At 35.5% G+C, this 24,573-nt stretch overlaps 2 protein-coding genes across 2 annotated transcripts; one reads left to right on the plus strand and one right to left on the minus strand.

Annotated features, from left to right (window-relative positions):
* Positions 1-849: 849 nt before the first annotated feature.
* Positions 850-17,036, plus strand: LOC108985358 (ABC transporter B family member 11-like). The gene is made up of 7 exons (XM_035695793.1): positions 850-1,208; positions 1,926-2,042; positions 12,766-12,815; positions 15,875-15,951; positions 16,212-16,478; positions 16,605-16,868; positions 16,968-17,036. Exons 1-7 carry the CDS (start codon positions 850-852, stop codon positions 17,034-17,036), a joined length of 1,203 nt encoding a protein of 400 aa, XP_035551686.1.
* A 1,850-nt stretch (positions 17,037-18,886) lies between these two features.
* On the minus strand, positions 18,887-21,507 carry LOC108985363 (transcription factor bHLH18-like). The gene is made up of 5 exons (XM_018957643.2): positions 21,325-21,507; positions 21,009-21,136; positions 20,252-20,881; positions 19,762-20,133; positions 18,887-19,569 (listed from the first exon to the last, which is right to left on the minus strand). Exons 2-5 carry the CDS (start codon positions 21,042-21,044, stop codon positions 19,507-19,509), a joined length of 1,101 nt encoding a protein of 366 aa, XP_018813188.1. The 5' UTR covers positions 21,045-21,136; positions 21,325-21,507; the 3' UTR covers positions 18,887-19,506.
* Positions 21,508-24,573: the final 3,066 nt, after the last annotated feature.

The raw sequence follows: 24,573 nt of genomic DNA on the forward strand, positions 1-24,573 counted from the left end.
CGTTGGCAGACTCTTTAGACATCACCGAGAATCCTGGGCTAAAGTTATGTGAATGCAAGCTAGAAAATTAGTGGGATGTGCAACTGCTAGAGCGTCTAGTGGGAGAGGAAAAATGGAGGAAATAATCGATGCCTTGGGAAATCCACAAGAGGGGCGAGACTTGCTTATATGGACCCCTTCCATAGATGGCAAATTCACCGTCCATAATGCTTGGGAGTATCTGCGCATGAAGTACCCGAAAACTACATGGTCTGCGTGAGTGTCGCATAAATCATTACCAAAACAAATATCAGTCGTGGTGTGGAAAGCATGGAATAATAGCCTTAGTGTGGATGATAGATTGAGGAGGATTGGGATCCCAGTGGTGTCAAAGTGTAACTGTTGCCATGGAGGTGGTTATGAGGACATCAATCATGTTCTATATGCTGGTGAATTTGCCCAACAATTATGAAGGAAATGAGCACAAAATCTGGGAATGCAGTTTCGGGAGAGAATAACTTGGAAGGAAAATATGCTGCTATGGTTTCAGCGGGCCTCACAGTTAACTCAAATGGGTATCAATTGGGTGTTCTTCCTTTATTTTTATCATGGAGGTTATGGTTGAGGAGATGCAAAGTGTGAATAGAAGGACAGGCGGAATCACTGGAAGAAGTTTGGCAGTCGGTCAAATATTGGATGGCAAGACTGATGAATGAATCTACAAAATTACGGAACCATGCTCGTGGAGACCAATAATTGTTGCGCAACTTGAATATTGTCAATTTGCCTGTGCAATTGAAGAGGATACAAGTGGTCAGGTGGACGAAGCCAAAACAAGGGAGATACAAACTCAACACGGACAAAAGCAGCATGCACAACCCAGGTGCCTCTGGTGCAGGAGGAATTCTTTGTGATGACCAAGGTAACGTGTTTGCCTTTTCTGAAGACCTCGGATATGGCAGTAACAATGTAGCGGAATTAAGGGCCATCTTGCATGGACTAAAAATGTGTCGAGAACAGAGGATTACTGGAATGGATGTTGAAACCGACTCACTGATGGTGGTCAAATGGATTACTGGTGCAAAGTGTGAAGTGTGGTACCTTGAAGACTTTTGGGAGGAAATCTTGAAAATTCTCAGAGAAGGGGATTACACTATACAACATGTCTTCCAAGAAGGAAATGCCCTTGCCAATTACTTAGCGAGACTTGTGCACGGGAACAAGATCGAGTATCACTACAAGAAATCAGACATTTTCCAGCGATTTTTAGATCGCTGCAAAAAAAATCGCCGCAAATAGTTATTTTTTGCGGCGATTATTAATTCACCGCTGAGTTCCAACTTAATTTATAAGACATTTCGAAGTGGAATTCACGGTTCATTTATTGCGGCGATTTTTTGAACTATTGCGACGACTTTCTTAATCGCCGCATGAGCTTCGCATCTTGGCGGCGAAAGTTTATTTTCTGCGGCGATAATAACTCGCCGCAATACAAACCCTAAAATTTAATTCGCCCGCCTTTTGCCATTGTTCATTTCCCTCCATCCGCTCCTCCCTCTCTCCCCAATCCGTCTTCGTCTCTCGCACGGTGCGCAAAAAATCTACAGGTATTTCTCTCCATCTCTCTCTCTCTCTCTCTCTCTCTCTCTCTCTCTCTCTTTTCATAGTAGACCCTCTCTCTCCCTCTTCTCTACAGATTTTTCGTGGGTTTGCTACTGTGCATTTGTGTTCATTGTTGGAGTTCTGAGTTGTCGATCGGTGGTAAGGCCCTTCTCCTTCACTGCTTCTCACGAATACACCCACATTCACTTCAAGTTAATTTTAACTCCCATGAAATTTCTGTGAAATGAATTTTAAACCGTGCGTGTCCGTGGGTTTTAGGGATTTTTCCTACATTTTGTACGGGGTATCCTTTATCTTGATTTCTTCCCATGTTAAATGGCTAGGTACATACGGAGGGGAAAACCAGAATTTGGTTTTGTTCTGTTTGAGTCCGAGTCTCTGAAATGGCCCGAGTTTGATGATGTTAATGGAAATGTGCTAACCTACTTTGCACAAGACAGGTACTTTGTCGTTGTTTAATTAATTAACTTACGGTGCCAAATGCTGGTAATGATTTTGTGGATTCTAACAAGCCCTTAAAATGAATATTGTCAGTATATACAAGCTAAGAATTTGGGTTTTGAGAACTTTTGGTTGAAATTGATTTGAACTTTATAATTCTTTTTGTTATTTGTTTTGCTTGTTGTTTTTTATGCTATGTCTACCCATAAATTATGCTTATTACTTTGTTGTGTTGTTCAATGTTTTATTTTTAGCAAGCAGTAAATGAAATATGGTTCCAAGAAGTGGATGTGGAACATGGAAAATTGAGTCTTTTACCTGGAATAGGTGAAATAATGAGGATTAGATAAGTGGTAGTTCCAATCGTTTTTCACCTAATAAGTGCATCTGAAAAATGGTGCCCCCACCCCCAACCCTCCCCTCTCTCCTTTCCCTTTGGCTGCATGTTTCTCACTACAACAGAAAGGGTCTTTTGGGACGAAAATTTTCATCCCAAAAGACCCCAATTTCGTCCCAAAAAAATTTTTGGAACGAAAAAAATTCGTCCCAAAGTCGTTCCAATATCACTGTGCCAAAAGGTATTTTAATATTGTCACAGTTTAAATTCGTCCCAGAAAATAGTTTGAACGGAAAAAATTTTAATTTCGAACAGTAGTGACGTGTTTGAACGATTTCGAAATATGTTCGAACACACATGAATTCGTTTGAACGTTACGAATTGTTTTTGTGTTTGAACGTTAAATGGTCAGGTCGAACGGTATATGGGTTCGAACGGTATGGGCTATGTTCGAACACGACTGAAATTATTTACGTTCGAACGTTTTGTGATCGTTCGAACATTACGTTTACGTTCGAACGCTATTGTCGTTACATAGAGTTCGAACGTTTTACGTTCGGTCGAACGATATCTCTTTAATTTAAATCAATAATAGAAAACCAAATAGACATTCATACTATTTGAAAAAATACATTAGAAACTGTTTAACACTCACAAAAGTGTTAAAATAAGCACAAACTAAACAAATAACAGTCGAGACGGGTATTGTTCGTACATAAATATATAATCCCAAAATCCATCAGTTGCTTGAAGGCCTGTACTATTGCATAAGCTGCTGCATTTGGAGTTGCATCTGTCTTCTGAACTCTTCTTGTTGTTCTTCATGTTGTTTGAGGCGCATCTTCATATCTGCTTGTTTTGCCAATTGAGCCTCTAACTCATGCTATCTTGCAGTCAATTCTTCGATTATGGAATTCGCATTTTCTAGCGCTATAGAAGTCATAGATGCATTCCCAGAAGAAGAGGAAGAGGGACCAGGCTTTACACAACGACTCAAACCCCTCAAATATCCTGAACGTTGACCCAGGACTTGTGTAAAAATCTCAATATCACTTGTTGAGGAATTTTGATCTGACGCAGATTCAGCACGTAGGGCAACTATTTTATCCTAGCCATATATAAGATAAAGAATTAATATCGTCATAAATATTCTAATATATTTAATTAAAACAGGTTATAAAACTTACATAATTTTCACGGGCATCAGGATGAGTCCACTCTCCATTACGATTAGTGTGCGATGCAACATATAATTTTTTCAGATCATAATTAGTATCTAAATCTTGCTACAATAAATGTGTTAAAATAGAAAGTCATTATGATTCATCCAAATAATTAACTATATCCAATAAAAAAAATAGCAATACCAATTTCTTAGAAAGGCGATGGAAAGATCTTGAGCCTGCATAATGATTAATCTTCAATTTTGATCTATTTGTTTTGTTTATAGAACTTCGCTCCTGCAAAGAAATTGTAAATATTATGAAGCGAAATGACAGATAGGACAAGTAAAATAATTAAATTTCATTATACCTGATATGATGGATCCTCAAACATGTCACAAAGTTTTTCCCACTCAGAAGGTCGGACATCCTGGAAAGGATGTTGGCGTGCATCTTCCTTCTTCTCAAACTTATTATAATGCTCATGACACCTCGCCTTATATTTGCGGAATGCATTACCCATAAGCTCTTCCACAGTCTTACGCTCCTCTCTCCGACCAAAATTTAATTCGAAATCATCCTTAAAAAAATAGTCACAAACACATTATCATTTATAATATTCTAAATTTAAGTAAAATATAGAAATTTATTCTACTAAATCAATGTTTTAAACATTACCAAACGTTGCCAAAGGTGCGTAAGTTCGTGTAAGAGCACCCACATGTGATGCAAGCCAAGCTGCTGGTTGTCCTTCGCCCCCAGTATGTTCGTCAGGAATGTTAACCTTGATCTTACCCACCTTCCGATATTTTTCCAACGTCACCCTTCTAGTGGTGCCTCGACCTTGACGAGATTGTACTGTAGATTCTATAAAATATAACATTGTAATCAATTTCATTTATATCTCTTTTATAGGACCTTAATTAATAACTTTTATGAGTATTAGATTTTTACCTTGTTCTGTAGAATCAATCTCTAATGGTGAGTCTGAAGGAGAGCTATGAACAGGTGGAGATGGGTTGCGAACTTCCTTCCTCTTTGACGGCATAATTTCAAACTACTGATACATTCAATAAGTAAAATATTTTTCATCAAGTGTAATGTTAACACATAATTGGTCAATCAGAATCTGTATCAGTTTCATTTGACAATTCACTCTCATCATCTGTAGATATTTCAGATGATTCAACATTTTCCTCAACTGTCGTATCAACAATTTCAGCCTCAATATATTCTCTATTTAATGGAATCATCTCATACTGGCTCAAATCCACAAACAAATTTAAGGCGGGTTGACTCTCTTGGTATGCTTCTTGAGTAGAAGTGTCATCTTCTTCTTCATCTTGTCCTTCCGCCTGAGGGATAACATCATATATATTTCTTAGAGAATATTTTTGAACTACTCGCCATTGATTTCCTAACTTCGGGTCATCTAAGTAGAATACTTGAGATGCTTGAGAAGCCAAAATAAAAGGATCATCTTCATACCATTTTTTTGATGTATTAACACTCAATATTCATCATCACGGACTCCAGTACGAGGATTGCTTAAATCCCACCAATCACACTAAAACAGATACACCGCAAGCTCTCCCAAATATTTCATTCCAATTATATCGACAATAACCCCATAGAAATCAATATTTTCTCCATCATGACTTCCTTCGACTAGGACACCACTGTTTTGGGTTTTCCTATAACAATCTCGATCCAGTGTGTGATACCTACTTCCCCGAGAAATACATGCAGAATATCGAGCAGTGCGTCTCGATGGGCCACGTGCCAATGCATACAGTTCATCAGATATATCATTTGGATTATTCGCATGCAATTGTACAACCTACGTATTGAGTAAAGCATATACTATATCAAAGTTGAAATTAATATTTTTTCATTTGTTATTGAGTAACGCATATGTAATTTCATTACCCGTTCTTCAAACCATCTCGGGAACTCCTCTTCATGTTTCTGGTTTATATCATTTACTCATAGTTCCTTGAGCACTTTAATATGATCACTGAAATTGATGATTACCACAAATATTTTATGACAATTTTGTATTTTTTTAAAAGTAATGAGGCAATTTAAATTAAGAAAAAGTTATAACTTACTTCAAGTAGTTCTCTATCTCAGGGCAATTGTTCAGCACGTACCACTGAGCTTTCTCGAACTCTCCTCCACACAAGTCATAACCACGCACTGCACCAATTGGACGAACTTGTTGGGAAAACACAGAAAATATATTCCGTTGTCTTGCTCGGTCAACGTCAAAGTTTCTTTCTGGCCGATCAAACCGAGTGTCAACTCCGTGGAAATATTTGGAACAGAAGGTATGCCACTCATCGTCAATATATGCTTCTGCAATTGATCATTCTGGACGGGCCTTGTTACCCACTGTACGTTTCAACTTTCCAAGAAATCGTTCAATGGGATACATCCATCTATATTGAACTGGTCCTGCAAGTCGAGCCTCACGTGGCAAATGAACGGCTAGGTGAACCATGACATCGAAGAATGACGGTGGATAAATACTTTCTAGCTTACACAATATTATGAAAATTTCTCGTTCCATTCGATCCAAAGCTTCTACATTCAACGTCCTAGCACATAAGTCTTTAAAAGATGCACCCAACTCAGTCAAAACCACGCGCACATCTCTGGTCAAGTACCCACGGATACCAATAGGCAAGATACGTTGTAAGAAAACATGACAATCATGACTTTTTAATCCAGTTATTTTCCAATCATTTGTTTTCACACACCTTGTTAGATTCGAGGCATAACCGTCCGGTAATTTGATCTTCATTAGCCACTCACAAAATGTAACTCTTTCATTCCTTAACAATGTATACCACCCAATCGACATGTAGACAGACGAACCATTTTCTTGCAACTGCATTTCCCGTCTTATTCCCAGCCGCTTCAAATCCTTCCTTGAGTTTATTGTATCCTTTGTTTTTCCTTCAATTGACATCGATGTTCCCAATACGGATTTGCAAATATTTTTTTCAATATGCATAACATCAAGGCTATGTCGCAATGTTAACTTCGACCAGTACGGGAGTTCGAAAAATATACTCTTATTTGTCCAATTCAACTCATTCGTAGCTCGTTTTCTCTTTCGTTGTTTTTTACCAAATTCATTACAACCAACATCTATAAATTGTGCAAGTACATCTTCGCCAGACAAATATGGTGGAGGTTGGCCCCATTCAACAGTTCCATCAAACATTCTAGAATTTCCACGCCATCTATGGTCACCAGGTAAAAATCGACGATGACCCATGAAACATAATTTCCTCCCGTACGTAAGCCATTCAGATTTGGTATATTTGTTACAAGTTGGACATGTCATTTTCCCCTTAGTACTCCAACTTGACAAATTCCCATAAGCTGGAAAATAATTTATTGTCCACAACACCGCAGCATGCATCTTGAACGACTTGCATGTTGACGAATCAAATGTGACAACCCCATTCTCCCACAAATCTTTCAATTCTGCAATCAATGGCTGTAAGTGTATGTCTATATCATTTCCCGGTGACCTCGGACCTGGGATGAGCAAACTCATCATGAAATTTGGATCTTTCATACACTTCCACGGTGGTAAATTATACGGCAAAAGTACAACTGGCCAAGTACTATGACTAGTACTCATGTTCCAAAAGGATTAAATCCATCTGTTGCCAACCCAAATCTTACGTTACGCGGTTCTTCAGCAAACCATGGGTGTTCCTGATCAAATTCCTTCCACACCTGGGAGTCAGCAGGATGTGACAAAATATTATCGTTCCTTACTCTATCTGATGAGTGCCATGTCATATCTACAGCCGTTGCACGTGACATAAATAATCGTTGTAATCTAGGTATCAATGGAAAGTGGCGTACGACCTTTTGCGGAACATTTGCCTTGTCCAATGTCCATCTTGACTCGTGGCATATAGGACACTCGTTCAACTGCTCATTCTCTCGCCAAAATAATATGCAGTCATTCTTACATGCATGTATTACGTTGTAATCAAATCCAAGTCCTCGTTTCAACTTTTTTGCTTCATAGAAGTTACGAGGTAAAGTATTGTCTGTCGGCAGTGCCTCTTTAAACAGCTCAAGTAACATATTGACTGCCTTAATAGATAATCGACACATTGATTTTATGTGAAGCAATCTTACGGTAAACGACAACTTACTATGTCTTCTGCATCCTGGATATAGCTCATGCTGTGAATCATTCCATAAGTGTGCAAAAGTGTTATGGCCTCCATCATTTGAGTTTGATGTGTCCGTGTCACCTTCATCCATAAACATTCCCGCACCGATGTCACCTAACATTTCCTCTATATCCTCATCGTAATCATCTCCAACAATCTCTGGTTGTACATCTTCATCGATCTCTTCTTCTTCCTATGGAGCCTCAAATGAAGTTGGATATGGTTCACCGTGTAAGACCCAATCAGTATAACCCTTATCAATACCTTTGACAAACAGATGCTCTCTCACCAAGTCTATCTTATGAGAATGCAAATTCTGCATAGGCATCTGATACGCCCATCACTATCACATGTACCCAATGCAAACTCCAAGAAGTTCTTAACACCTTCAGCATATACATTGTAATTCTGACCCAATCGATTGCTAACTCTCATCCAACTCTTATTCATGCCGACTATATTCATTACAAACAATATTGTAATGCATCAGTAAATAACCATGTATCATATACCAATTAATGAGTATGCCACCTTTCACCGGGTAGTTGGTCCTATCCCATTCGGGATTGTAAGATCATAGTCGCCAACCTATGATCTATTATCTGTCACGTCCAACAAAATTTCGGCAGCATCTCCCCATAGTTCTCCAAATATGCTCGTTTGGTTGTGTGCACTGACGATTAACACGTCGTTGCACCATCACCGAAACTGCATATCCAGAGAACAATGGATGAATCTACCAAAATCATAATGTTGGACGACAACAGATATAGTTCTATAGTTTGCGAGAATGATCTTACAATCCCAAACTGTCCACTCTGGACAATTCAAGAGTTATCAATCAAGCATTCATCCGGATTGATAACTCTCGAACGGGTCTAAGGTTTATTTTGATGAACAAACAATACAAAATATGCTAATATATGTCAAACAATAACAACATATTATTTATACAACAATACAACAAAAACATAATTAGTAGGTATTATTTCAAGATTTATTCCAGATTTTAATTTAAATATTAGTTTTACCTGTTTATAATTAAGTATTTTAATTTAAAGATTTAGTAGTATTTTAATTTGAATATTAATTTTATTAATTTATAATTAAGTATTTAAGTATTATTAAATCTTAACTATTTATATTTTAATTTAAAGATTTAGTAGTATTTTAATTTGAATATTAATTTTATTAATTTATCTTAAGTATTTAAGTATTATTAAATCTTAACTATTTCTATTTTAATTTAAAGATTTAGTAGTATTTTAATTTGAATATTAATTTTATTAATTTATAATTAAGTATTTAAGTATTATTAAATCTTAACTATTTATATTTTAATTTAAAGATTTAGTAGTATTTTAATTTGAATATTAATTTTATTAATTTATAATTAAGTATTTAAGTATTATTAAATCTTAACTATTTATATTTTAATTTAAAGATTTAGTAGTATTTTAATTTGAATATAAATTTTATTAATTTATAATTAAGTATTTAAGTATTATTAAATCTTAACTATTTATATTTTAATTTAAATCTTTAGTAGTATTTTAATTTGAATATAAATTTTATTAATTTATAATTAAGTATTTAAATATTATTAAATCTTAACTATTTATATTTTAATTTAAAATTTAGTAGTATTTTAATTTGAATATTAATTTTATTAATTTATAATTAAGTATTTAAATTTTATAATTATCCCAAACTATTTGTATTCTGTATACGTTATTGATGTCATGTCATTACCCGTTCGAACGATGAGAACCTATGTTCGAACAAAATGAATACGTTCGAACGGTATCCTAACCCGTTCGAACGTATTCATTCCAGATTCCAGTCGTCTTCAACAACGCCGAAAACTCCATTAATTACAAACTCTAACAAACACAAACAACAATCTCAAAGCATACAACTTTCTAACATTGCAAAATATTAAGTTCAAACCATACATTTCTATTTTAAACGGAATACCTGAATTTTTGAAGATGAAAATGGAAGGAAATAGTGATATGCCGTGCAAAAAAACTCTCCTACAAGTAGTAATCCGAGAATAATTAAGTGAGATGAAAATGTTTTTGAGCTTAAAGGCTAGTTTGAGAAAGAATACCTCTTGGTTTCGCGAAGGGGGTAAACTTCGGGTGACTGAGGCGAGCAGGAGGAGAGAAACAATATTGTGAGGTTCTGTCGTGTTTTTGCAGAACATTTCATGTTCGAACGGTTATTTACTAACGTTCGAACGAAAATATTAAGTGGGAGAAAATTCCCTCCTAATTTTCACGTTCGAACGTATAAATAGTATGTTCGAACGTTATTGATTTATTCTTGCTCGAAAATTAACCGTTCGAACTTTTATTTTTAACTGTTCAAACGGTGTTGTAAATGTTTATTTGTATTTTTTTTTCATTATACCTTTGAATAAAAGAACAACATTAATATATATAGACATATTAGATGATACTATAGTTTAATTGGCGGGATATTTTCCCACCACTGCAAAAATCCGTTCGAACTATAACAAATTACGTTCGAACGGTAATCCAGTTGTCTTTAATTGGCAGGATGTTTTCTCGCCATTGCAATAATCCGTTCGAATGTTTTTTTATATGTTCAAATGCAACATATGTGTTCGAACGGTTTACGAGTACCGTTCGAACACATATCCTTTATGTTTAAATATAATTTCTTTCATCATTAAATGAAAAGTACTATAAGATCATATGTATTAGTTATATATAGTATCATATATATAGTAATCTATACTAAATATATAGTATATATAGTAATATATATTATCATATATATAGTGACCTATACTATCATATGTATTATTAAGATCATATGTATTAGTAATATATACTCACATATATATAGCCTCAAATATACTAAGGTCACATAATAAAGTATAGAGAAATTTATAAGATGATAGTATATTAGTAAGCTATACTCTATATATATATATATATATATATGTTGTATAATATCATATATAACTTTAATAGGTAAATTATAATGGAATATATAATATGACATATATTAGTTAAGTATAAACTCATACCATATAGTACTATATGCTATCATATGGTACTATATATATATTACAATCTCATATATAACACTTTGATTGTAAAGTATTATGATATATTACTATTATATATACTATAAAAAAATACATATAAGTTATTATGTTTTCATATAAAGTATTCTACTATCATAATATATATTATAATATTACATATATATTACAGTATATATAATCTACTATAATAGTATATATATTATAATAATTTATAGGAATATAAATATAGTATACATTTAATATAATTTTTAATAAACTTACAAAACTTCCGTTCGAACGTAATATAGTAACGGTCGAACGGTTTTATATTAACGTTCGAACTTTAAATATTAACGTTCGAACGGTTATGCACGTATAAGTTATCGCGGGCAGCGATTTCTCTCACGCCGCCGTCCCCACCGTTTGAAAAAGTGAGAAAACGTTTGAACGCACTACATTCACCGCCGTCTGCCGTCGTGATCAGCACATACATCAAACATTTTTCTCCCAAGTAAAAGTATGTATTTTCAAACTCATTTTACCGTTTATTTTATAATTTTATGGTTTTATTTGTTTTTTTTTTAAATTACATTTTTTCATCAAAAATTACCGTAGAACATCATAAATCTATTGTAGGATGTTTAGAAATGAAGAGTACTTTGTTTTTAGTCGAAAAAACCACGGAATCGAATAATTTTTGAGTATTTTCATGGCCGCTGAGTTGACTCAGCCATGGCCGAGTTAGATCTGTTTTCCATTCGAACGGTATTAACCAGTCCGTTCAAACGGGTAAACCTGTACGTTCGAACTTGATCGACATGTTCGAACATTATTAATTGTCCGTTCGACCATATATTTTGACGTTCGAACGCTAATTATTAAATTCAATCCATTAACATTTTATTAGCTTATTAAATTGTTTTCATCGTTTAATTGATTATATGTTCTATCAATTAATTTATTAAATTGCTATTAGTATATAATTTTGTAAATCTTTTAGTTGTAATTAGATTTTATCACTAATCTTGAATGTATATTTTATTTTTAAAATTTCAGGATCATAATAATGTCTTATCGGGGCCGTAAACGTGGTAGATCAGGAGAACCTTTCATCCAAACAGTTCGAGAGCGGACTGTTTTACTTGAGCGACAGGTAAAACTGTCTAATTTTGTCGCTCTTATATGGAAGGGTCATTCCCTCCCATCAGTATTCAATGATCGTGGTTGGGCACCAATCTTAGATCAGCGAGAAGAAGGAATGGAGCTTGTTTCCTTCATTGAGATCGTTACTGAGTTCTATAAAGAGCTCGGTGCTGCTAGCCTAGACGATGGAGGGGCATATAAGATCTGTGTCCGAGGAGCTCCTGTTATATTTTCAATGGACAGACTCGCTGCATATCTGGGTATTCCTAGGCTTCTTGATGCCTATCCAAACCTGCCGCCTAGAGAGTCTGGTCCTTCAGGTGATGCAGCTATGTCTGAGGACGAGGGACCAGATTACACAGATGAGATCGTTACACTTGCTGATCACGAGGTCAGAGACTTGATTGTTGGTCCAGATGCTCCAGTGTACGATGGCTCCAGGAGTATTAGGCAGGCAGATTTATCTTTTTTCTTCAAGATTATGAATTTGATCATTGCCAACAATATTGACCCACGGCAGCACAAGACCGAGGTCGGCATGGATCGAGCTAGATTTATGATACGGGTCGCTCGTGGCATCCCAATCGACCTCGTTGGTTATATATTTGAGAGGATCCGATCAAAGGCACGATTCATTACGACAGATATACTGCCGTTTGGGATCCTCATCACTCGATTTTTGCTACATGCCGGAGTTGTGTCCTAACCTGCCGAGCGTTCCCGATTTTCGATGGCACCAATCAACAGCACCACCCTATCACGGAGCACGGGACACTCTAGATTTCGTTTTCGTGGGGCTGTTTCTGACAGGGCTGAGATTCAGAGAGATGCGCAGCCGGGAGATACTGGAGTATCGGCTGGTGAGACATCTACACAGGCTGAGACATCACGCACATATATTCACGAGGAGATGGCTGACATATTGCGTGCTGAGATCGGCGTACACACATCAGCAGTGATTGATGCAGTGCATACTGCCATGTCTGAGTTGCGTACAGAGATTATGGCTACTCTGGGTTACGTACAGAGGTTATGAGTTACGTACAGCGATTAATGCCAATAATGCAACTCAGGTCACAGTTAGTACTCGACTGACACAGGTAGAGACACAATTAGCTGCAGTCGAGGATGTGTGTAGAGACCTCGCATCACAATAGTTTTTATCTTTTATTTATATTTTCTTTTGTTGTAATTATGAAATATATATGGAATTTTGATAATTTGTTTTATTTGGTTTATTAATATATATGTGGTTGATGATATTTATTTAACTAAAAATCTTATTTAACATAAAAGAAATCATTAAAATATTTTAAAATTAATTACATAAAATTAATTAATGAATTTGTATATATGATAGATATTTTTTATATTTTGAGTTTCATACCGAGATTAATATTATACTTTCGAATGTATAAATGTAGTGCTTGAATATGTTCTAACTAAATATATTCCGTTCGAACGGTTTAAAAACTTCCCGCCAGGATTTGCCACCAAATATTTTCCGTTCGAACATAACAAATTATTGTTCGAACGTTTTTGAACTTTTCCCGCCATAATAAAGTAATTATCCACCAAATTTTATTGTTCGAACGTATTTTTTTATGTTCGAACGGTAAAAATTTTTTGAGACGATTTAATTCGTCACAGAAAATACTGTTCGAACGGTTATTTTGACGTTCGAACGATTTTCTAAAGTCATCAATTTTTTAGAATGAAATTTAAATTTCGTCCCAAGAAATGACTTTTAGGGACGAAAAAAATTTCGTCCCTAAATAATTTCTTCCCAAAATCTCAAATTTGTTGTAGTGTCTAATTGACTCAGATGAATTATTTGGGAAAGTAGAAATGAAAAATGTAACTTGATTTCTAGTTTGCGAGTGCCATTCCCTTTTTTAAATGCTAACTTTGTTACAAGTTTATATATGGTGTATTTAAAACTATATATTTTATATTTTGAAAGAGGGTGAGTTTGTTTTGTTATATGTATTTGCTATGATCATACAGAAAACTGGCTCAACCTTGAGTTTTTATTTGTTTGATATACAATGGAATTATCAGAGTTAATACCCGGGATGCGTTTAAATTTTATATTTATGATTAAAGGGAGAAGATAATTTGTGTATCATTCTTATGCTTTTTTTTTTTCATTCTCTTACTTCTTTGTGATCTAAGGAAAGAAAGGGAGGGTTTTTTTTTTATTTGGAAAAGGGAATTGTGGCAGAGAGACATTGAGCTTTGACTCTTCAGCTATGTTTCTTCATGCATTTGGCAAGTCTACCTGCAATTCACGTGTGTTTTTCATGGAAGCTCTTTCCTCCGCCCTCTTCTGGGCTTATGCTACTGTGCATTAAGATAGGATTTAGGCGGGAGTATTGCTGGGAGAGGTTACCAAATAAAGACATCTATGGGTTCCATGATGCAGCTGTCTATTACATTTCTTCCCATATTAATGTAGCTCACGAAACTTTGATCTCATCTATAATTTTACACACGAAAGAACGTTTTATCCTTTGAAACCCTAGCAGCTAGCACCGATATTGAACTTGGTTGAGAAAAAAATCATCTGAGTTTGACTCTATCCCACTTAATGAGCCTTTTCCCTCTAGACTACTCCTGACACCTAATTCTTTGATATTTTCATGCAAACTTTCCAGTAGGCATAACTGTTACCATCAAAACAGGGTCTTGATGCGAGAGATTGAGTTTATCCATATGAAGTGATGATCTTAAGCCTAGCTAGGGTCACTTAGAAAATTAATCCAAAGTGAGTGAATCACACCTAGCTTGATACTAATTATTGAAAAGTACCATAACATCGCCTTTGATATCTATTGAAAACTCTAGGATAGACCAGGTATATAAACCTAGAAGGGTTCAATATATATTAATTTTATGCTAATTATGACCAATTTAATAAATTATCTCAATCACAATATTGCCATTTTGACTTTTCAATCCAATTATCAAATAGATTATACAAAAAGCAAAACCAAAATCTATGTGAAAACTGTAAAATAATTAACAATATTTTTACAAACTCTATAGATAATGAAAAAATACAAAATTTTGTAGAGATGAAACTCTAAGAGCATAGACGAAAAATCTCAAGTTCATAAGCTACACATACAACATACCTTAAATTTGTTCATGGGATAAGTACGCGCGTAGTACGTCTATACAGAAATTTTATACAAGAAACTCATATACAAATTAACATTAGTTTGTAAATAAGTCATTAACCATTTTTCTTCCTTTTTCCCGGCCCCTTTTTCTCTCTTATGGATGTATATAAAGGCTTCTTACATGCATGGTTATACGAATCAAGCATGCACATGATTTTCTCACTAGCTATTTGGACATATATATATATCTCTAGGGAGATTTTGAAAAGGCTTTAAACTGCGAATGCTTGAAGCACGAGGAGATTTCTGATGCGCGACGTCCACTGTTCAAGGTAAGGAGCTCTGATCTTTTGCCTTCTTGACAACCAAAAATCATGCATGCATTTAAATCGCAACTAGGCAATTAGGATCAGTTGTTAGTTTCACTGAAGATAACCCGGCCAGCTTATTATGCATGAGATGATTTAATATCCATGCATGTAATTAATTACGGAGTTGCATGGGGAAAAGATTTATATATTGATCTATATCCAACTCATGAGTTGATCACATGCACGCACATTAACACACTTGCATGGGGAAAAGGTGTTTGCTCTTTGTTTAAGTAATTACCCCATATAACTTGAAGATGACAAGTGTGTTATATTAACCTTAGGTTTTTTAACAGATCGTTATGCTTTGTTCATTTCTTGTTTGTTGTTTTTGTAAGTTTGTCATTTATATTTATTTGTTTGTTGTTTCCTGTTTCAAGTTTGATGTGAGAAACAGAGTAAATTTGTGAGTCTGTGTTGAAGTTGAAGTTGGTGTCATGATTGGTATCAATGCATATGCTCAATTAAAGTTCATGAAAGGATTCAGTGCAGATGCAAAGGTCTGCTCTAAAACTAATCATCTCCTTTTTATCTCTTTTTGTTTTGGTGACTACAGAGATGAAAGGATTCAGTGCAGATGCAAAACATTTCCCTTTCTTAAATCAATTTTTTGTATACAATTGAGATTTTAAATAAATAAATAAAACTCTTGAGTATATATATATATATATATATATATATATATATCTGATTTTTCATCACTCTTTAAGTATATTATTTGGAAAGTTGATCCCTCAAAATCTCAATTGTATGGTTGAAGATGATGTATGTGGAAGCAAGCCAAGTTGCCAATGATGCAGTTGGGAGTATAAGAATTGTTGCTTCTTTCTGTGCTGAAGAGAAGGTGATGAATCTATACAGAAGCAAATGTGAAGGCCCAAGGAAGGCAGGGATAAAGCAAGGCTTGATCACTGGAACAGGATATGGGACATCTTTTGGCTTGTTGTTTCTTGCCTATGCTACCTTTTTCTATGCAGGAGCTCAACTGGTTGAGGCAGGGAAAGCAACATCCTCAGATGTTTTCCAAGTATGAATTCCTTCTCTGCTTTTAACAGGCTTTCCAACGATTTGAACAGTAATACAAGAAATCAAACAAGGGCATGAACTCTTGAGACCTTGTTAAGTAAAATAATGGTGGATGCTTTGTTTTCAGGTTTTCTTTGCTTTGACCATGGTAGCCACGGGAGTTTCTCAAACAAGTTCCATGGGTCCAGATACTGGCAAAGCCAAGAATGCTGTTTCTTCCATATTTGCAATAATAGACCAGCAATCGAAGATAGATGCAAGTGATGAGTCTGGTATAACTTTAGACAATTTCAAAGGAGGAATTGAGTTTCGTCATGTAAGCTTTAAGTATCCATGCAGGCCAGATGTTCAGATTTTCCATGACCTCAGCTTGACTATCCATTCTAACAAGGTTCATATGGCTCAGTACTTTTGGTGTTTTCAACAACTAGCACAAAAAACTCGAACAAGTTGTTCACATTGGTACTAATTTTTTTTTTTTTTTTCTCAGACAGTTGCCTTGGTTGGAGAAAGTGGGAGTGGGAAATCCATAGTCATCTCATTGCTGCAAAGGTTTTAGGAACCTGATTCTGCTCATATTAAACTTGATGGAATTGAAATTCAGAAGTTTCAAGTGAAGTGGCTGAGGCAGCAAATGGGTCTCGTGAGTCAAGAACCAGTTTTAAAACTGGGCTAGTTTCAATTAGTTTTTGCTCCTGTCATTTAATGAGTTCCTGTGTTCATTTAATTTGTGGATTTTTTTTTATTTTGTGAAATATCTTTTCCAAAGATTAAACTTTGCCGAAAATAATTTTTGACACTAAACTTATTATTTCCGGCGACTATATATCGCAGGAAATAACTTTTACCGGCATTTTAGAGTATTTGCGGCGAATATTACAAGTTTTCCCACCAATTTTATTAAGCGGCAATTTATTTTATTTTTCGCGACGACTGCAATTTTCCGATATAGATTAATATCAGCGATGTAATGATCGCTGCAACTGAGTTCATAAAATCAATAACTCAATTGCAACGTTTTAAAAATCGCTGGTATTGATGTATACCGGCAAATTTTTATCGCCGCAATTGTTATTTCAAAACCATTTAGTCTATTGCAGCAATTTGAAAAATCGCTAGCAAATGGTATTGTCGGCGATTTTTCATCTTTTAGCGACAATATTAAATCGCTGGAATTGAACTTTCCCAACGATTAACAACTGAATTGAACCTTGCAATTGCGACGATAAATGGTACTATTTGCGGCGAATTTTATTCGCCGGTAAAGAAAATATTTCCTGGCGATTCTTGGCTTCCGTTGGACTAGATCTAAAGTGGGGCGTTAGTACCGGCGATCTTCCAGCGACTTAAAAATCGCTGGTAAAAGTGTTGAACCTTCCAGCGATTTTGTGGGTATAGCTAGCAATACATAATCGCTGGTAAAAGTGTTGAACCTTGTAGTGTATGGCATACTATTATGCAGGTACCTAGGAATCTACGAGGTCTCATTCGTACAGATAAGCTAAATCTCTCCTATCTACGTATCCGTTAGTAATTTTTCAAAATAGTTTTATTGTCTTTTAAATTTGGAATCCTTTATTTTGGAAAAAGTGTGGGTCCCATGTAATCATGATTTTTCCTCCACCTAAAGTGAGGTACCAGTTAATATAATAGAGGCTTTGTCCTCGTTCATTAAAAAAAAATCCTCAAGATGCCCCATGCCCTCAAAAGCCTCCTGTTTTGTATTGAGGTTCGGTAGCTTCTTAAGGAAAACAACTTGGTTTTAATTCGTAAGGTAAATTAATTACGAGGTAATTTAGATGTTTATGAAAAAAATTTAGATGTTTATGAAGCCTGATGCATCACAGGGGCGAGGTCAATATAAGTTCAAGCTGTGTGCTTGCTTGCGCGAAGGCTTAAAGTGCTTTTCGCTAGGTCCAAGTTGTACGTCGACCCTACAAACATTTCTGGACACTTTGTGGCAACTAGGCAGAAAACTTATGATCATGCATATAATGATGGGGTCAGGTTTCTCATTCAACGTACAACGAAGTCCCCGTATTGATGGTTTGTATTATTATCAGGAGTTTCCTTCAAGAATAACATAATCTTAATTAGAGCCCTCCACTTTCCCTCTAGATGACCGCTTTTGCTTTGTCAATCCAATGATGGCCTCGACAGCTCGTGAATAGAATACTTCTAAAGTTAGAACAATCAGCTGGCCCTCAATAATCAATGCCTGTTCGAATTGTAAATAACAACATGCAATATTGGCACAGATATACTTCAAAAGGCTGATCAGCTATATATCTTGTCTATCATTCAAAAGAATAGACGTTGCATGTGACATTCTGTACCGTTCCTTAAGAGCTAGCACGAGCCTTAACATTTAAGACAGGTATACTTGCAGAGATGTATCAACAAGTTATGTATTATGTAATTTGGTGATCAGAGCTTACATTGACTTGAAAAAACCCAGCTGCAAATTACAGTTATAGAAGTACATTTTACAGAGGGAACATTTAATATAAACGCCCTGGAGACAATCCCCCTACAAAAAACTGGATCTAACTCCTACATATGAGACTTCCTGCTTTTCTCTGCAGTAAAAGAACACAGGCTACAATTCTGCCTTCTCTAAAAGTACCATGACAGGAAAACAAAAAGGGAAGATCAAAGAGATTTGATTAGGATTATAAGCCTAATGAAGGTTCAAACCTCGAAATATTCCCGGTTATGATAAACTACAGCCTTGAGGTTTCTGTTTACAGAGAGCGGATGATTCAACGTGGTCAATGAGTCAACCACGGAAAACTCAAGAACAAGAAAGAACCATCCGGCAAATTAGAACCCTCACGAGAAGAAGCTATAAGCTTTGGTAATGGCAAATGGTCCCAAAAAGAATGAAAAATAAATAAAGGAGAGGTCCACATGGCCTGATTTCTCTTGAGAGATAGAACGTGGATTATTTTTGCGCTCTTGATGTTAAAAGAAAGAAGTCTTCAGTGCACGAGCTGCTCCTGGTCTACCATGTTGAATTTGCATCTAATTCATAAAGCCACACGTAGGGTTTTCACCAAGTCCTTTGCGGTCAAGTCGAATTCATTGTCCATCTGCAAAAGAATCTGGATTAGACTAATGTGCTGGGCTATCACCAAGTCTTTTCAGTTTAGGTTTGCAAATAAGAGTATGTTTCTTTATTTAAAAAAATCCCTGAAGAAATGAAAAAGTTGTAACAGCATAAAAAAAATGCTTGTATATTTTGACCCTGTAATGAAAAGATGGAAATTAGAAACTGAAATTACCTGAGCGATTACGGTTATGTCAAGTGTGGAATTCCCAAATGGCACGACACTGCTATTGACAACAGATAGATGAAGGTTCTCTATTTCGCCTAGTATTTTCACAACAACTCCTCTGTTTTTCTCGCAGTGAATTCGGATGAGTACATCCTTGTCTGAAATTCTTGCTTCTATTTCTGGGAGTGCTTCGTCAGAGCGACCTTCAAAGTTCTCGTCACATGAAGAGGTGTCATCATCCGTAGAAAGCTGAGACTTCTTCACAGAAACAAATGATTCCACAGTCCTCTTCTTGGTCTGTTCCTCAAGCAAGTTTACACGTTCTTGAAGCTCTTTAACGTACTTGATAGCATCTCCAAGGACTGAAGCTTTGTCCATCTATAAGTAAAAGGTATTAATGCAGTGTTAGTTAAAAAATAAAATAAAATAAAATCTTAAGGATATGTTACCTTGAAGCTAAAATGAGTTATTTAACGGAAGGGAAACATATATATACCTTCTTAAGCCCAGGAACAATGGCTGAAAGAGCTATGAACCTTTGGCTGAGCTTTTCTCTACGCTTTCTCTCTGCCATTATGTGATCTTGAGCGTTTGAATGTGTTGATCTAGTCACTGAGCCGGCCCGCTTATTACCCTGGCTGGCTTTTGGAGCATGGTTTTGGTTCTCTATGGAACCCCTGGAAATCATAGGTACGTGCATATTTACTGGAGTCACAACCTCATGCTTCGGCTTCAAAGAAGAATCAAGATTCCTACAGAACTGCTTAGGGTTGTCTGGAAGCGAATTCGGATTCCCAAATGAAAGAATATGGGGGGAGGAAGAAGGTTTTGGTGATTCATTCTGTGTGATGCCAGAGACGTTCCAAGTACTGTCAATCTTTGTCTGTTTGGCTGGCCTCTCAAAGCTGACGTTCCGAGATGTTTCAATGGAAGAATTACTAAGGGTGGTGGTTGTGGTGGTGATGGTGTTTTTGGTACTGAAGGCAGGGTAAGAAGAATAGCTTTCTGAAGAGAAAGATTGCTGAAAGTTCTCTTGAATTGCAGTGGCGATGTCGTTCGTGGGAAACCCATCATCAAGAGTACTGTTCATGTGGCATTGGTGGATGTACTCGTAATCATCCATTTCCTATAGAAGTAGGAAACCCCAAAAACGATTAATTAGGAAATTTTCAAAGATAACAGAGCCATGGGAAATTCGAAGTTGATAGTACTATCATTCTTCTGATATAGATTCATATATATGACAATCTCACCAATTCGGAAAGCCATTTCCCGGATGAGAGTTCCATTAATGCGACTCCTTTATTTGCTCAAGATGTGGAAAGGTTGATCCTCGAAAGAGTAGGATAGGCCCGAGAATCTTAGATATGAAGACACTAATCTTTGAATGAGCAAAAGTAAAAAGGGTTTCAGATTCCAAATATCTTGATTAGGCACAGAAAGAAAGAAAAAGAGAACCCTTGTCAAAAAAAAAAAAAAAATCATGATTTTTGCTGAGAAATAGTGAAGAAAATTATGAAAATGGAGGCCTTTACGAATAGAAGAGGAGATAATGAAGCTTCTGCTTACCTTTCTTCTGGAAAGACTACCGCTAAGAGTAATAGTTTTCCAAGTGGCACATGATAACGTTCTCCATCTCCTTCACCTTTTATACTGGTAGACGTTGTACTTTGACCCATGTGCACGACATCCTTGTTCATTCAAACTAAGGCTGGCTCTCTCTCTGAGAGTGAGGTGGAATCATGGACATGGCTAATAAAAATGGCAACTTGATCTACGAAGAGATAGTGGATGCCGAAATTAGAAAGAAAAAAAAAAAAAAAACTGAATATTTCCGAGGCCGAAAGAACTCAATTATTTAGACGTTCTGAATTCAAAAACATGAATCCTGATCTTCTAATTATTACGTGGGCAAAAACACGAAGTTTGCTGATATGTTTTGTCCTGATCTGAAGTTCACAGCTCAATATTACTGGCCGTATGCCTTCTGGCGTTGCTGTTTTCTTGACCTTGTTAATCATGGTAGGGTTGGCATTATAAGCAAACTCCTCTCTGTTTTTTAATCTGTGGTACTGTAAATAACCGCGGCTATGATCTGGATTCTGGACCACCATTAATATTGCGTACGTAGGAAAATTAGAAATGCGTGCAGTACAGAAAAAAGCTCATCTGAGAATTAATAGTACTCATGTTAATTATATATATATTAAAACTAGTCCATTTTTTTGCTCGATTGAGGGCAAGTAAATCCTTTGTAATATATAGAAGCAAGTGATCAATATATATATATATAGAGTCCTATTCAAACAAAGTTAATATAAGTACTTGAAGTTCGTACATGATTATTATCTAAGGATATATTATGCTGGCCGGATTGGGTTCAGAATTTCGGTTGCTTTGCACTGCAAAAGTACTAGTACTTTGTCAGAATTTTTAGCGGATCGATGGCAAATCTAACACTCAAGTTCGCACGCATATGGTTAATTTATATATGTTTATTTATGCTTTCAGGGTGATATTGATCACATGGTTTATTTTTGTTCATGTTTTCTGGGGAATAAATAATTATAATTAAGTGCATATAACATGTATAATAATCGTATCTATATATTTCCTCCCTTTCCTAAGTCGTTGCCTTTATTCTTACTACTGTTTATGGTCTAACTCTCATGAATTCAAAGTACGGTATCATGGGATGAAGAAGATAGTTCAGAGCAACCCGTCACACACGAAAATATGGAGGCCGTTTCAAATTTAATGATGCTGATCTCCATAACGTGCATATATATATATATATATATGGCTACTTGCTATATTTAGTTAGTAATTAATAAATCAGTATATATATAGCTGTACGTATAGTGTATGATCCTTTATATATATATATATATATATATCTTCGATCGCTTCTATATATTGCATGTTTTTAAAGTCTGGTTTAGAAATTCTTTTGTAGGATATTTAAAGTTGGAGGGAGGATGCCTTCTCGAAATGATGGAATATGGATAAATTAAACAATTCTTAATGGTTATTTATTATCTGTACTCGCATATAACGACAAACAACATGTTCCTTGACCTACGTTAAATTGGGGCTCCCAAGTTGTTGTGGCATCAAAATCAGTTGCTCTCTGTACTAATCTCGCATAAGCAATTAGTGAGATTTGTTTTACATTAAGATCTTAATACAATCGAGATGTCGGACTCCAGACTAATAATTGGGTACAACCTTGGATCAAGCTGTCTTCTCATGCAAGTTCTAATTTGAATGTATAATAGACATGAGAGATGCTTAATTGGAATCCCCATTTTGGGTCCCGAGCATTTTTACCGGTAGTTTTTTATTTTTTTATTTTTATTTAATGATTAAGTAAGTATTTTTTAATGATGTTGTGAATTTTTATTTTTATTTTTAAATGTTTAAAAAATTAAAAAAAATACATGAAATACCCAACATGCAAAAAGAAGTTTAATTAGTTAAGTTGTTTTTATAATTGTTAATCCAACTGTTTGGGAATCCTTTTGTCAACAGAGGATGATAAAGACGTAAGCCGCTGGCAGCTAAAGAAAATGAAAAAAAAGAGTCCACTGAATTAGGTATAGGAAGATCATGAGTTCTAATTAACCTGCGATCTCAAAAGCTGGTGCCTCGTGAAAATATTGATGATCCAGACGGCATTATGGCCAGCAACCAGTACCATTAATGAATGCACAAGTTGGCTTGTATGTTGACGTCATTGAGGAGCTTTGGAGCTTTTTATAATGGCATGCAGTTTTCTGGGTTTCGGCTGAATCATGCAGGCCAGCATGATTCAGCCGAAACCCACATTAATATTTCTTTTATAGAGAGAGAGAGAGAGAGAGATTTTGTTAAATATGCAGCATGTTGATCATCAATGTGGACGTTCGTAGTGTACAGGATAGTATTATTTTCATCGTAATCAAGCGAACGCATGGTGGGAATCCAGGAAAATTTAGTACGCCAGGCAATAAAAACAAAATTTCCGACTGTACTGATTGGCTCTATATTAAATTATATTTAGGTTCAATTATCGCATGTGCAGCCCATACATATATACATACATATATATATATATATATATATATATATATATATTATATGCGTGTGCATGGGAAAATGCTTCCTGGCTTGTTCCAATATTGACCGAGTACTCATGGGAAGTGATGAGGACAATGATCCCATTGGATAATGTAAGTCAGATCTATATGATCTCTGATTATGCATAATTGGCAAATTAATAGTCTTATTAATCCCCACGATTAATGGAGCACTAAAACTGGCGAATCTGGCCAACCTGGAGAATCCAATAAATTAAGAAAATACGAATACTGTTCTCATGGCAAATTACTTTTTGGGTTACTATTTTTGCCTCATTTGGAGTCTGATCCACAGCACTGTACCCTCCCTTTTTTATGGCATCTTGTAGTTATTGTTGAGTGCACATCACTCATGCATGTGTAAGTTATTGCATCAGTTTTTTTGTTGCAACAAATAAGCTGGGGAATGAAACCCATGTCTTGAGCTCTAAGTCAGGATATGTATGGCATATTGTAGTATGAGTAGTGCTACATGTACTTATAATTTTTACTTGTACTTTTACTTACAAGACTCATTTTGTCAGTTTTGTTTTCAAATTCAAATTTTAAATTTTAAATTTCATAATTTTCAGTACATCAATAACTGACATGTGCAGAAGTAAATTTTTTATAAATTTTTCTTAAATACAAATAGCATTTTTCTTGTCGTATATATGGCTGCTAGCACTAGTTGGAAATGAGGTTCAACATGCATCAGTTT

Source organism: Juglans regia, chromosome 11, assembly GCF_001411555.2.
Source record: "Juglans regia cultivar Chandler chromosome 11, Walnut 2.0, whole genome shotgun sequence".
Classification (NCBI taxonomy): Eukaryota; Viridiplantae; Streptophyta; class Magnoliopsida; order Fagales; family Juglandaceae; genus Juglans; species Juglans regia.